Source organism: Lygodium microphyllum, chromosome 15 (genome assembly GCF_053477565.2).
Source record: "Lygodium microphyllum isolate KBCC chromosome 15, Lygodium_microphyllum_v1.1.10, whole genome shotgun sequence".
Classification (NCBI taxonomy): domain Eukaryota; kingdom Viridiplantae; phylum Streptophyta; class Polypodiopsida; order Schizaeales; family Lygodiaceae; genus Lygodium; species Lygodium microphyllum.
In genome coordinates, this window is record NC_141149.1 from 113211302 (window position 1) to 113227076 (window position 15775).

At 41.4% G+C, this 15775-nt stretch overlaps 1 protein-coding gene across 4 annotated transcripts in view; it reads right to left on the minus strand.

Annotated features, from left to right (window-relative positions):
* The window catches only part of LOC148024925 (uncharacterized), a 91087-nt gene extending 80939 nt beyond the window's left edge, over positions 1 to 10148 (minus strand). For all 4 annotated transcript variants that reach the window (XM_087694606.1, XM_087694604.1, XM_087694605.1 and 1 more), the window contains exons 1-3: positions 9894 to 10148; positions 8119 to 9316; positions 7144 to 7963 (exon numbers count right to left, since the gene is read on the minus strand). In XM_087694606.1, the coding sequence (XP_087550732.1) occupies positions 7144 to 7963; positions 8119 to 9316; positions 9894 to 10092 (2217 nt within the window). In that variant the 5' untranslated portion in view covers positions 10093 to 10148. The remainder of the gene's footprint in view (positions 1 to 7143; positions 7964 to 8118; positions 9317 to 9893) is intronic.
* Positions 10149 to 15775: the final 5627 nt, after the last annotated feature.

Here is a 15775-nt window from a genome sequence, read left to right on the forward strand (position 1 = left end):
CACATAATGCAGTGCGGAATACATCCCATGACTCATTAAGAGTACCAAGCAAGAAAAGAGGAGTGACATCCTCTGCAAAAGTGATGTCCTGCGAAGTCAAGTTCTTGAGTATAGCATGGAATTGGCTCAAGTGAGCAAACATAGTCACATTCTCCTTCATGCGCAGATCCATAAGCTGCTTTAGCCAATACATCTAACTCGCTAGACTTTTCTTGTCATAGAGATTTTTTATCTTTTCCCACAACTGCCATGCACTCTGTTCTTCCTCAAAGACATTATAGTGAACTTGTTATGTGAGAGACAATACAGTAGTGGACTTGCATAACTCATCAAGCTCAAGCCATTTCTCATCTGGCATAGTTGCAGGCGAATGCCCGCTTAACCTCAAAGGTTTGATCTACGATTTCTGCACCGACACCTGCCAAATCTGGCTCTTCCAATAAGAGTAATTCGTACCATCAAGCTTAGTGATGTTGAAAATAGCATGATCAGTGGACGAACTCGCCATAATGCAGGCTGGAAGACTGTAGACAGTTCAAAACTGCTTGCTGCTTACTACAGAAAATGACCAAAAAATCACCAAAATTTAGGAAAAACGGCGAAGAAAGTAAAACCAAACCTGCTGCCCACCAAGTACTAGTGAAAGTACATCATTTCAGAGTGTTTCAGCATGAAAAATCCATGTTAGTCCATACATATATGCTTGCTGTAATAAATTTCAGATTTCAGCAAAAGAGAGCTAACAGTGCCAAAATCGGATCCCAAGGCAATCAGATACTGCCAAGACCAAAGCCGGCATCATGCGAGCATAGCATAAGCATATGACGGTCGATAAGCATAAATCCAACACCCAAGTATGTCATACAAACATCTGCCAGTGAGTAGGCACACCTCCCAGGCAACGGGGCAAAGTGTTCTTGCCACTACCAAAACTTGACACAAGTAGGTGTCAGTTCACAAAGATACGGATCCAAAACTGAGACTTAGCTCATAAGCATACAGTAAACCAAGACATATGATGTATCATCCCAAAAGGTAAAAAGTCCCAAAGTCTCAAGTGTCTATAACTGCTCAATAGCATGTAACGGCTCAATGCATAAAAGTACCACCTGCTCAATGTCTGATAAGCATTCAAGAATGCTTCCACTGGCACAAAAGCCGTATGTACGAGCTCAAGAGCTCAAGCCAAGGCAAGACACAATGCCAATGACATAAGTCCAAGACAATATATCAATAGTACATCCCGAACATGTAGGCGGCAAAGCATCCGTATGTAGCATCCATAAGCATGTAAGACATCAAGTACATCCCAATATACAACTCTGGCAAGCCAATAAATAGCTCAAGTAAGCTCCGAGAATCCAAGGTCAAGCCAAGACTGAGCTCCAGTAGCAATAGGCTCCAAACAATGTAACTAGCATGTAGTAATGGCATAGGCTAAGCATGTCAAGACCGGTCAGACATAAGCAACATACATGCCATAAGTACATCCAAGAGGAAGCATCCAAATGCTTTGCAAAGCGAGCTCAAGCTCAACCAACAATCGCGAATCAAAACCAAGCTCTATGTCGAGCCCCAAGTGTCAATACATCACCATATATGCCCAAAACATAGCCCAAAAAGCATAGGCATAAGTATACATGAGTAAAATGACTTCAGCCCAACTGTGTACAGCAATGATTTATTGTTCAAAGCTGAGAATTTCAGTACCAAAATCAGCTCCAAATGGTTGCCGAACAATAGGCATACATTCCCCTAACATCCAGGTATCAAACGGGACCAACCGGGTATCAAATGACAATGTCAAACAAGCTGTAGCATCAAATGTCAGTGTAACACTGTCATAAACTGCCTATGGACTGTTATGATAGTCCCAAAACAGTGTTAAATCAGTCCAAATGCTATGCCAACACATCAACCATCAAAACCAAGTATCAAAGCATGTTTATATGCCCGAAATGAAGTCTTTCCAAGTGCCAATGGAGGGGGAGAGCTGCTGTTGTGACTGTCAATGCTGAAGACACATATAGGAGAGCTACGCGATTCCGCCAACTATAAATGCTGGTCCTGGGGCTGCAAAAAATGGTGGCCAAGCTTCGGAGGGGTCCGGTTAAAGCCAAGAAAGGCCTCAAACAAGCTCCAGCAAGTCTTGTTCAAAGGCAAGTGAGATATAAAACAAGGGAGCTTCAATGGTGGCTGTCCCAATCTTGTTTACAGCCTGAGAGACCTGAGAACTGAAGTAAACCCTGAAGAAAATGATCAAATACGTCTGATGTAATGCCCTGAAGGTACTCAACAATGCCAGGACGGTGCTCAGGAAGTCGGGGAGTGACGGGAGCTCGAAGCAGTCGGATATGGTTGCCAAGAAGGAGACCCAATGCAAGTAGGGAGTCAATGGGATGCTGAGAATGCCACGAACCAAGCTCAAGAGTCGGAAAGCAAAGCTCTGATACCAGTTGAAAGGGAGCGACGGATCGAAGGTTGGACTCAAGAGCTATGGCGGGAGAGCAAGAGCAAGAAAGGGAGAGACTAGAAATGGAACTCCAACAATCACAATGTGTGACCGGGCCTTCCTTTATTCAAACTGTCACTAAAAGAATAAAGAATAAAGTGACGGTGACGGGCGCCCGCTACCTGCAATGTGCAATGGCGGTGACTGTCAGTGTAGTAATACACGGGCGGCTAGGCAGAGGCGCCTTTATCCCCAACACTTCAACCTTGTTGAATCCAAGTCTTGGAGCTTCCAATTTCTGGCACACTTCCCAAGGTTGCTACTAAATCTTAATTTATGTTGTAAATTAAGGTTTACAGCAAAGAAATTTGCAATTTCTCAGCCTCCAAGGGTCCAAATGCTGAGATCTTCAGAGCAAAGCTGTGAAATGGCTAGCAGATGAGAGAGAAAGCTGTGGAGAGAAAATTCAGAGTTTTGTCGAGAAGAATGACTGAAAATCAGTCAAATGCAGCTGATGTCCTACCAAACAGCTTATAGATGCAAAGTACTGAAGAAAATCAGTCATTTACTGCTACTGCCCTGTCTCAACAGCCTGTAGATGCTGTCACCTGCTATTGATTGGTCTTCTCCTGCCCCAGGCTGCCTCAGAAGGTCCTCCAATGGCTGCAAATCAGACCAGCAGCATCTCCTCCCTCTCTCTTGCAAGCTGAATCTACTAAAAATACCTCTCTCCAGCCTCTAAAGACGTTTTTCAAATTTGCATGGGCATTTTTCACAAGTGGCAGTCTTCCCAAATGGTTTTTCCAACATTATCCATAATTAAATATTAATTTTCAGTCTTTAAATACTGAAAATTAATCTAATAATTATTTCTATGCCCTAAAAAATAATACGACTGGCCAATAATTAAATTGGCTAGGCATCTTCCATTCATGAGTGTCTCTACACCATCTTTGACCTTCACATTGGTATTAGTACCATTAAACACATCTCTGGTGTCACCAACTGACACTTATGGCCAAATGAATGACCTAGGCCAACAACTGGCACCAGATACCACCAAGTACCTATGCGACATAACTTATAGCAACTTTTTCCTTTGGCATTCCATGATTTTCTTGGGTCCCAGGCTCGTAAATTTACTCTAACCTTAGTTGCACCTCACATGTGCAACATTTACTTAATCATGTGCATTGTGATTAAAAATCAATCCACATGTTAAGTGAGGTTTCAAAAATACATATCCACATGATACATAGCCCACTTGCTCACACTTGAACGTTGAAAACACAACCTTGTGTCACACTGAAAACTCCTCTTCAAATAAGTCCACCCTAGGTCACAGTCCTTCAATGCTCTGATACCATGTCAGAGTGAACCAATGCGGAAGCCAATGATCATGACAAAGAGTGAACAAAGAGAGAAGAGAAAGAAAGAAAGAGACAATGAAACACAAAAAATCTACAGTGAAGAATGTTGTATAAGGATGCAGAATACACACGTGCAAAGAGAATATCTGCGTATGTCTCCGCCTTGAGGACTTCAATCTCCGTCAGCCGCAAGTGCTGCCTCTATCAACAGCAGGCTGAAATCTGTCAAATACAAGTATAAAAGTCTACTAGAAACTCAACCTTAAAAAGGCTGAAAAAAATGCCTGAGAAAATGCCCGAAATAGCCAGGTCAACTGCATTTAATACAACCACGGATTGTCCAACTGTAGCCACGTGGCAAACTGCCACGTGGCACTACTGACGTGGTAGGGAAATGACACTCAACAAGAAGTTGATCACTTGTAGTAGTGGGAGTTTGCGTGACACCTGTAGACCACGTAACAGCAATCGCTAGAGGCTAGACAGCTAATGGAAGAGGGCTGATGGCTAAAGCCTGCAAGACAAGGATGGGGCTGAATGGTGGGCATCCTGTCTATTTATAGACATGGAAGGATTCTCCCAAATTAGGGTTTTGTATGTAGGACATAGAAACTCTTTAGAACCACTCCCCGTTTGATGAAACTTTTGGTAATTTACTGTTTTGGGGCTATCTTAAAGAGCTAATCAATGGGTAATGAATTTTTAGCTCAACACCTTCCTCATTCCCACATGGTATCACATGTGTTGATCTTGGTACTTTTTGTTGTTTTTGTTCTCTGATTACAGATCTAAGCTCTCTATGTTTTCCCTTCTTGAAGCTGCCCATAATTGCGTGTACTACTAATGTCATTGTTTGTGCTTGGCAACTCTTCCCCATAGCCTAGATGAGTTTTTTTCAGTTGTACACAACTATGTTTGATATTTCAGCCTCTTCATGTAGTTCTCTCTCTCTTGTAACCTAGCCGTCGCACAAGGCACATCAATAACTCAGGTCTTGCTGTTTGCTCACAGCCCCTTGACATAAGGTCTACTGCCGTCCTTCACATTAACCAAAAAAAGGTATCAAACCTATGATTTGTACACCTATGACACAGACTCTTGCTGATATTTTTCTTCAAACTGCTGCCGTCATGATCATTGCATTGTACATTAACGTCTTGGCATTCCCGTTGATGCTTTGTTCTTCACGTGGCTGTGCATTTCTATGGTTGGATATACCTTTGCTTCAATTTATCTTTAGATAGGATTCACGCGTATCAATTTTCGTGTTTCTACACTACGCTCTCTTTACTGTTGATCCTATGTGCCTAATTGAACTATGATTGAACTTTTGTTAAACATTTTCTTTTGATCGTTCAAACAAGTTGACCACAAGTATCCTTGGTATCTCTTATTCTCTATTCCCCGTCATCATTTTGCATCTCACTGTATTTGTTTTACAACTTTTCTATCTTTTGATCTTCTAAAGCTTTCTTTTCAAGCTTCAAGGATGCTTGGTCTTTGATTCATAGCTGCAGATTCTTCACCTTCTACTTTGACCATGTTTCAAGCCTCATGGATTCACTCTACATCTTGGGTGCTCCTAGTGTCGTCTTCGATGGGCAATGGTTTCTAGCATGCTTCATCAAGTTCTCTTAGTGGCCGCTTTCCGGTGGCTTTGGTGGCCCCACCTCTATGCTATCTAGATAAGATGGTGCCATGCTTCTTTCATGGTGATCTTGGTGCGCAATAAACAATGGTGACTCAAGCAACAAGTCACCATGTTCTTTGGTGCCTTGGCAATTCTATTTGACTACTGGACAAATGGTTGCTCCATCCCTTGACCCCTTGAACCAACCCAATGGTCGTTCCTATAAGGAGGGGAAGCTAATCTTTCTTATGACATGGTTGGGTTGGCATAGTGCCTAGCAGGTTTGCTTTTATAGGTTCTAAAATTCCCTGATCTCCTCTACTACAACACCCATTTTCCTCAGATGCATGACTTGGCACAAAGAGGAAATATCCCTACTCTATACCGGTGGAGCGACACTCCTCACCTATTCCCAAGCCACAACGGGATGCTTATGAGAGGGCGACAATCAAGCATGTTGATGCTTGTTATACATTCATATGATGCACTAGATCTTGAGAGAGGCTTTCTACCTGCATCTACATAGCCTAGGAATTTAGATCATGGAGCTCGTTTGACTTTTAGGTCCATGATGGAAGGTGACAGTGAGCGGTGTTTTGCTATTCACCTGTTCCTACATCAAGGGCCACTTTGGCTGTTTGACTAAAGGGAAGGAATCCATGGTCATGATGTGCTTCCACAAGGCATTAGTGACAAACATCACGATTTTAGCTATTTGCACTTACCATGATCAAGGTTTGAGTAGTAATCAACATCAACTTGGTGCATCTTCTTTAGATGTCTTTCAGACTAGGAGTTAGGACCTAGAGCTAGAGTTTTGGAGTATTCCCAACGATGCATTCAAGTACTTTGGGCATCTACTTTGAGAGTCACTTTTAACTGTTGTATGTACTCTAGTGTGCAAGCTTCTAGCATATCATTGTTGTGGTATGGGACATGTGGATGGTTACAAATAGGGCTTGTTCCCTATCATTGTACAATTTCTTGTACTAACCACCCATGATCTGAGAGAGGTTGTTAGTGGTGTATATTTCATAGGTGTTAAGACTCTTCATTAAGCATCGTATTAGGCACCTTTATGGGCAATAAGCCCACTTAGGGCTGGCTCATATGTCTCGGGCCTCGCCCTAGGGCCTATATATACTCCACTCCTCCATTCTTGTTGTATCGGATCACATCCATTTGGAGAGCAGGAGTCTATAGAGGTACTGTTGCCAGCTAGTCAGCACACATGCCATTCACCTGTGTGGCTTGTACAGTACATTCTCTTGTATTGTGTTATAGATTCCATTACCCATTTGTTCATTGTTTGAGTTCTTGTGTTCTTTCTTTCACTGTTCATTCTTCGCAATGTTCAGCAGTTGTGCTTCTTTCACTTATGTTACTCATTCTCACAAACTGCAGTGGCGACTTTAGCCTTCTTCAAATGCCCGCACCTAATGCATACACATTTGTGAGCCCACACAAGCAGTGGTGCAATACCTTAATCAGTAAACCCTTCTTCAATCACTAACTAGGTAGAACAGTTAGAAATTGTAATGTGCATAGCAACACGATAGAGTGACACCATACGGTTAAAGAGTTTTACAGATTATAGATTGAAATTATTTTTCAACATCAAGTTTTCCTTTAGAACAAAGTATAAAGATGTAGACAGATATAGACCAGCAACCCCCCCAACCTTAAAATACCTGGTAAGCTGCTAACACTTCCATAAGCTTTGCATTGAAAAACCTTCCAGAATCCTCCAGATCACCCATCTGAATTGGCTGTAAATCTTTGTTCCAAATATGCTCCAGCTTTACCTCTTGATAACCCACAGCATCATCAATCACTTCATGTTGGAGCCCGAAATTGCGGTCATCACTTGAGTTGTTCAACTCTGCAATCAAGTTGACAGAGATGTCTTCAAGTGAGCCCTTGTTTCTTTCCCTTTGTGTAGAGGAAGCACCGTCAACCTTTAAAGTCTTGATGGATGATACTGTAAGGAGCACTTGAGGATCAGGCAGCCAAGTTCGTAGTTCATTCTGAATAAATTCCCCTAGTGCCAACCACTTACAGTTCACAAATGAGTCTCTCTCAAAAGGATCACGAATTTGAAGGTCTATCAGGTCTATCTCTTCAAAACGGGAAGCATCAGCACCAAGGCTACAATCAAAGATCTGCTTTCTTGCCATCATCTCATCTGACAGATCAAATGAATCTCCAAAACTTGAACATTGAAGAGAAATTTGATGAGCACTGGCAATTAAAGTCAGGTAAAATTCAACAACATCCAGTGCTTCCAGTAGTAACCGCAAACATCCATGCTTGACAAGGAAATCTTCATGAAGCAGGCCTCTGTTTATCACCAACCGACTCAGGTTCTGTGGCAGTGCACTCCTAATTATGCATTGGATCAAGGAGCTATTCACAGATGGTGGAGGGAGACCATGAGCTGCCAATGAGGTGAAAGGAGGCCGAATCCTTGTTGTCGATATGATTTCAGAAACAAGAGAAACCGCTGTGAACCTGCATACTGCTCCAATGTCATTGGTAAGATCTCTGACCTGAACAAAAGATAAAGTCAAGCTGCAAAATCACAAGCAGCTCTACCACAAGATTCCAGACAATTACAAGTAGCTTCATCCAGATGAAATAATGTTCCTATGCCAAATTGAACTCACCACGCAGGAGAACACCTTGGCTCCAAGGAGTAGGGAAAAGACTCAAAATATGCTGCAACTAGCACTGGCCTTCCTGATGCAATAGCTAGAAGTAGCTTTCTGTGATTCTGGCTTTCCGTTGCTCTAAGTTTCAGCATCAATCTCGTTAGCCTTCCTGGGCCACCTCTATATGAGCTTATAATTCCTTGTCGGGTGCTGCCTGGTAAGGATGAATCTGGACAAATTCCATGACTAGGATCTGTGCAAAGTAACAAAAGGGTGTCATGTGCCATTTCTCCTGCCTCAGAAGATGAATTGGATGATATGATTGCTAGTTGCTCAAGAGCAGCATCACCAAATACTGCACTTTGAAGTCCTGGGGGGACCATGGAAGCTGAATCTAAAATTTTTATTCTCACTGTCTGGAGCACAGTCACTATTGTTCTCTCATCATCACTGGCAAGTCGATGTAGTAGACCCATGTACAACGGCCTTATTTGAAGGACCCATCGTAGCAGACCTGCATTGCTGACCTCCAAGAATGACAGGGCAAACTCAATAAATGCAGAACGGGTTGATCTTTTCAGAATAGCCGTATTTAGTGCTCCCCTCTTTTCTTGGATGGTCTTGGGAGCTTTTGATAGCTTTGACAAAGCACTTAGAGAGAAATCAAACTTTGTTGCAACCTCTGATGCTAGTGTTTTACCACGTTTTACAATGGATGCCATAAGAAGCAAGGCTGCATTTTGACGACTCCGCTCATTGGACATTAAATGTGCATAGATATCTTTAAGCTTCGTTGATATTATAGAGTGTGCCAATTTATCAAGCCGAAATCTGACTACAAGCAATGATTTTTCCCACTCCATAGCACCAAGATCTGAAGTATGACCAGAAATAACATCTGGAGAACCCTTACCTGCGGGATGGATCATCAGTTCATACACTAAAAGCAACAAAGGCACTGATGATTCTGCACCAGGACCTAAAGACCATGCAGACATAATTTCTGAGCATTTTGGAGAAAGTAATATGTACTGCCGAAGAATCTCCCCACTCTCATTGGCTTGTAGAACCTGCCTAAACTCGATAAGAGCTTCAGTGGGTCTTTTTGAAGACATTCCTGCAAGAACTGTCTTCACGTTCTCATCCATGATTTCAACATGAACAGAACCAGCTACACTTGCTTCAAAATCCATATCTTCTTCTTTGCCTTGTTCTGAAAGAAGTACAAGCAAAAACGGTATGCAACTGAGAAATTCGGTTTATAACCGAGCCTGATATACAACCACAACTTTCACTCTGTACAAAATCTCCTAATCGCTGCAATTCTAGGGCGTACTTTGCAACTTCCAGGTTAGCAAGGCCAAATCCAACTTTTAGTGCTAGGTTCAATCATAATTTCACACACAAAGCATACTTCAGCAAGTCACCATGTGGAGTGCAGTGATTATCATCCATTCTCCATATCCAGTTAATGTCAGTAACAAAGATAAACCCAATTTTTCAACATCTAGACTGCGACAATGAGCCGAATGAACACAAAAAGACTCCATTTGTTTCTTGAATGATATAAAACGGAGAATTTCAGTCATCTAGTTAACGTCAGTAACAAAGGAAAACCCAATTTTACAGCATCCGGACTTCGGCAATGAGCCTGACTGACAGAAAAGACTCCGTGATCGTTCCTGAATGATATAAAATGGAGAAGTTAAGTAATTTCCCTTCATCTCTTAGCATGTTCTCTTTGTTTCTTAATCTACTTGTACTTATGACATTCATGAAGCAGCATATACCAGCAGCTTCTCGTTCAAGAAGGTCCTTCCTTTCAAAAGCATCAAAGTCGAAGCTATCGTGTTCTGATTCTTCGTCAGAAACCGCTCTAGCTGTGAGAGACGGCCGACTATCGGAAGAAGAAGAAGAAGAACGCCGCGGGCGCTTGAGGCTTGGTCGCAGCTCCACATCGGACGCCATCGCTCGCTTGCTCCCTGCCATGCGAGGGTTCAGGGTTTAGCGTTTTGAAGTCCTAACTCTAACACCAAGACCTTCAGGGCGAGGAGAGAGCCGAAGCAAAGCAAATTCAAAGAAAGCAGATTAAAGTTTAAAAATTTACTGGAGAAGTGCCAACGGGGTCCAGGTATAGTGGATCATGTATGGGTTGAGTTCAAGGGCTACATCAATTATATCCTATGTTTCCGTCCAGATATAGTGGATCGTGTATGGGTTGAGTTTAAGGGCTACATCAATTATATCCTATGTTTCCATCCAGAGGCACAGAGCTAGCTATTCACGTCCAAAATTTACAAAAGAAGTCAATTTACAGATAAAAAGCGATGTTACAACAATTTCACGAAAATTTACACATAGAACTAGGCACGATTTTCTGATGCTTCACACCGATGTTTAGTAGTATTAGTAATCGTTAAAGTACTTCATATCATAAGGCACGCTTCATGTGGCAAGAAGATTCACACATGTATCATATTTTTGTTTTAGGGCTCGCATACAAAATCACGTCATATTTCCTCCTAGACATCATAAACTGTTGTGAGAGCAATGGGTGGTGCAAGCACAAAGAAACCCCAAAGATTTGCTACAATTAGAAAAACTTAGATCCTCTATATGTAAAGTACCAAGTTGTAGGCTTGAAGCCCTACACGTGGAATACCAACTTGTAGTACCGATTAGTGAGTCGTCATAATGCTACATTCATTATTGCTTCTTTTTAGCACTTCATAGGATCCTCTATTGGCACCTCAAGTTTGATGTTTAAAAATGGAGTATGGCATAGCCCTTGATTGTAGCACCTTCTTTGGTCCTTCTTTTTCTTTTTATGCAACATTGTATATGATGTGGCTTGTCTATGATTAATGTGGCTTCCATCTTTTTTTTTTAATGTGAATGGTGGAAATCACACATCACTTTGAAGGTCAAGGAAGTCTGTAAGGATCCTTAATATCAAGCTTATTGAAGCATGAATGACTAACTATTTATTGATTGAAAAGCTATAACAATGGGTAATAGAATTTAGTAATAACTCTCAAAATTGAAACCTACTAAGTGAGCATATAGTGTAATATGCAATTTGGAAAGGGAAGGATACTTACATCAAAGAAGTATATCAATGCATGTGCTTGACATAGATGCAAAATATCTAATATGTGACTCTAGCCATTACTATGGACTAGGTTCTCTCTCACTAAAAACAATCTAATAATATTACACTTAAGAGGAATTGATTTGAATTCTTTGTGACAAAATCTTGGAGTATTTCATCCAAAAGTCAATGAAGTACCTTCCTCAAGTTGCTTTAAGTTATGATTAGAAAGACCTATGGGCTACGGATAGACCCAAACTTGAATATGTGGAATAGGGGGAGGTGATAGGAGGAGGGGAAGATGTTGAGCAGACACTTAAGCAACAACCCCTTAATTAAGGTGGAGGAGAGGGATCACAAAGTCTATTGGATGGCCACAAAGTGTGACAACCTTACAAATATATGTACCCATGTTAGATGGCATGAAAGATGGACAGCACTAATTTGCTCTTGGTGCCTAAAACCTATAGTGGCCATGTACCATGCTACGAAAGCAAACCTTTGAGGCATCCTTCTCTACTAATGAAAAAAGAAAGGAATTTAGGAAGGGCTACTCGCAAGCCTCTCTTTTATTCACATCGACGTCATATACAATTATATCTATAAATTTCATTGCTCCTCTTGAATTCTCTTCGGTGATGTAATAACTCTATAGAGGGATCCTTGCTATTAGATCAATAAGAGATTAAAAGAGCCTTTCATGGACACCTATCGTCAATAGTTGGTGAGCCCGAGAGAGGGCTGATGACTACGACAACAAGATTGCCACCTTCTTTGATGGCTATCAAGTGGCAATCACTGAAGCGGATAGAAGACTCCTTACCAAGCCTTTCCTTGGGGAGGAGGTAGAGTTCGCTTTGAAGTTCATGAAAGACGACAAGTCCCTAGGACCTAATGGACTACCAACTAAGTTCTACAAGACTACTTGGGATACATCCAGTAAAGACTTTGTTGCTTTCTTTAATACAAGTATGGAAGAGGGAGTTATCCCTACTGAGATCAATGCAAGGATGATCAAATTGATCCCCAAATTGGTGGAGTGCTTCAAGATGAATTGATGGAGGCCACTCAGAATGTTAAATGTGGCTTACAATTTAATGTCAAAAACTAACAGCATCATTTGATTGGGCAAATACTAGCAGGCTAAAGAAAATGTTGGTGAACGTGGGTTTCAACAAAAGCTTATGATTGGGTAAGGTGGCATTTCATCCTAACAACTCTAGAAGTGATTGGCTTTGGGCACCAATGTGTGGAAATGGTTAGGATGCTATTTACTAATGTTGGTGCCCTTGTGTACATAAATGGATCACTTATCCTACCTTTCTCACTACAAAGGTCCATAAGATAAGGGTGTCCCTTGGCCCCACTACTTTCTACCATAGTAACTAACCCATCGACACACCGCATAGAGTGGCTAGTCCAAAGAGGGACACTCAAGTCGCTTAGGCTGCTAGAAGGAGACCACTTTGTCATGTAGTTTTTTGCGGATGACAACTCTAATATAGTAGAGGCAAACAAAGTCTATCTAGATGAACTCCTTGGGGTTTACCAACTCTTTTTTGACGTGTTAAAGCTCCATGGTAAGCCGCACAAGATAGAGTTCCTATACTTGGGTTTGGATGACGTGCTCGATTGGTTGAAGGATTATGGGGGCAAGGTGATCCAAAAGGTCAAGGTCTTCAAATACCTTTGGTTGCCCAATGGGGTTGGGCCTCACCCAGTAGAGTAGAGATTCAACTTGTTCTCAAGGAGAGCCAAGGTTAAGGTGCAAAAGTGGGCAGAGAAGAAGGCCGTGATAGGGGAAGACCGGTCATCCTCAACTCCGTGCTGGTCTCACTTCTTGTAGTGTTCATAGCAGCCACTTTCGATTTCAGTGCAAAGTGCTAGAATGAGTTGGAGAGGGCTTTTAGAAATTTGATGTGGACCAATGGGGAGTCACACCAATGGCACTCCATTGCATGGGACTTGATCACTATAGAAAAACAAGAGGGAGGATTGGGAATAGAACCCCTCACACATAAGGCAACAAGAATGCTTTTGGGAGTATTAAGTAGACTCCACATCTATCAGCCATGAGCTACTTTAATGAGAAATTGGCTAGGGGAGAGTAAAATCCCTAGTTGTAAGTGGCACAACCTTAATAGGCAGGACATACTCTTTTGCCAAGGCCTTACAATCAAAATTCTAGGATTAGAGATAATGAGCAATTTGGCGAAGGAGTGGAAAAAGGTGATAGATGATGCAACATGGATAGGAAGCAAGGAAGGGAGGAGTGACCCTAGCCTTTCAAGAAATATTTGGCTCTCACATGAAGCATTCAAGGATGGATACACCCTAGTGAAGAACCACCCCAAGTTGGCATGTAGAGTTTTTAACAAAGGGCTCAAGACCTAGGTTGATGCATGGGATCCAAGCTCACTAGATTGGCTTCCAAAAGTGGAGGTGAGAAGACGATACACACTAAAGGAAAACAAGTTTGCATGGCTGAGTAGCATGATTACAAGGGTGAAGAGGGTCTGGCCCACATCCTACGTGCACAAGGAGATGAGTTTATTGAGATGCTTCCAGATTGAGCATGGAGTAGTAATTGTCGATGCCAAAAAAGAGGAAGGACTTTCAAAACAAAAGTGGCAGATTCATTTTTAGCTTGAGTGAGCTTGGGAATAAAAGGTACCTTGAAACTAAGTTAAGGATGTGGAAAAGAAGAGTCCAAAGGATCTAGAGCTACATCCCCTCTGGATGACTCAACCTAGTGCTCTAGAAGACCATCGTGAATAAATGGCCAATGAGGGAGAGGTTGGCCAAAGTGCGAAAATACTCTCCCATATGTGGACTTTGCGAGAGACATGTGGAGACACTTCATCGTCTCTTTTGGGAATGTCAAGAGGTGAAGCCTCTACGGAGAAAGATGATGGAATGGGTAGAAGAGGCTCACTTCTATGGGAAGATAAACTATAAAGGGGTCTTATTTGGTGACTTTGGTACATTCATCATCAATAAAAGAACATTTACATTTTTGAAGGCAACATTAAAACCATAAAAGGAAGAGAATCTGCTTTTAATTTTATGACTTATAGGCTATTAGTATGACTAAGTAACATGCATTGCCCCATAAAAATATACATGTTAATCGAGCAACCCAAAAGAGCCTACCCAAACACATTAAAAGCTAAATAAGGAAAAATCAAAGGATAAATATGTTTAATTTCCAACTCAAGATGGAACCAAGATAGTACTTCTTTTCCAAATCAATCTATACCTGACAACACCACAAGCCTCTAATACCAAAAGCAATAACAAAACCCTATAACACCAAGAGAAGCAAGCTTGTTGGTATTGAGTAGCCCCTTCGAAGGGGTACAACTCAAGCAATTGCATGTGGATAGAAGTAAAGTTATTATGTGAACCATCACGTGTTGTGCCAACACATGTTTAAATCTTACTACAAAATACTCAACAAATGTATAAACCAAATTGAAATGAAGAACTCAAAGCATTTCTCCAAATTGATAAATGAAGAACTCAAAGCAAATTGATAAATGAACAACACAAAGCATTTTTCCAAACTATTATTTGAGCCAAGAATCCCTAGCTTGGGGTGGTGCAATGATGACATGAAATGGAAGTAATGTGGATGATGGTTTTTTTTGGGGGAGAGAGAGAGAGAGAGAGAGAGAGAGAGAGAGAGAGAGAGAGAGAGAGAGAGAGAGAGAGAGAGAGAGAGAATCTCTACTAGCACACTTTCTCCCTTGATTGTTTTACAATTTCATCTCCTTAAATGTGAATTTTCTCCCTTGATTGTTTTTGAATTTCAACTCCTTAAATGCCAATTTCTATTTTTTCTTCTCGCTTTTTCAATAGTGCTCTTATACTAAACGTTTTTAAATCGAGCATTCAATTGCATACTCTAGAAAATACTAAAATCAATAGAGAAAATTTGCAAAAAAGACTCAACAATTTAATGTTAGTAGAAGTGGGAATTCAAGCCTACATAGCTTAAGATATTAAAGGGTAAACACCCCATGGAAAAAACTTTTGTATTATATTGTGAGAGTAGATGGTAAGAAGTCTTCACATGGCATGCAACACTTTTTTTATTGCATTGCACTGTGAAAGTTGGATCTTGTTATGCCTTCTGAAATGCATTGAACCAAGATTCACATTCCAAAACTTATGCTTACTAAACTTAAATATCCGAATGTGGATGTGTGTGTGTGTGGAAGAGGTTTGTTATGCTCTTGCATCATACCCAACCCTATCTGGTCACCCCCTCCAGTCATGCCTATGTGTAGTGCCATTCAACCAAACTCACCTCACTACTCTTCCTAACTGCCTTGCTAGCGCTACCCTATTTAGTAGTGTTGTCTACCTAGATCTCTCACTCTATCTACTTATTGGCCGCTTGTAGCGCCTCTTGCAAGCCTCTCATCCAAGCACTGTTAATACATTATCAGTCAATTGCTCCTTTTTGGCATTTCCCTCCACAACTCTTGTAGTCACCCTGCCCTACAACTATCTTTAGCACCATCAAGGGCCACTTGCTACCACCTAGGCATGATTAGTTTGTTAACCTACAGGCTT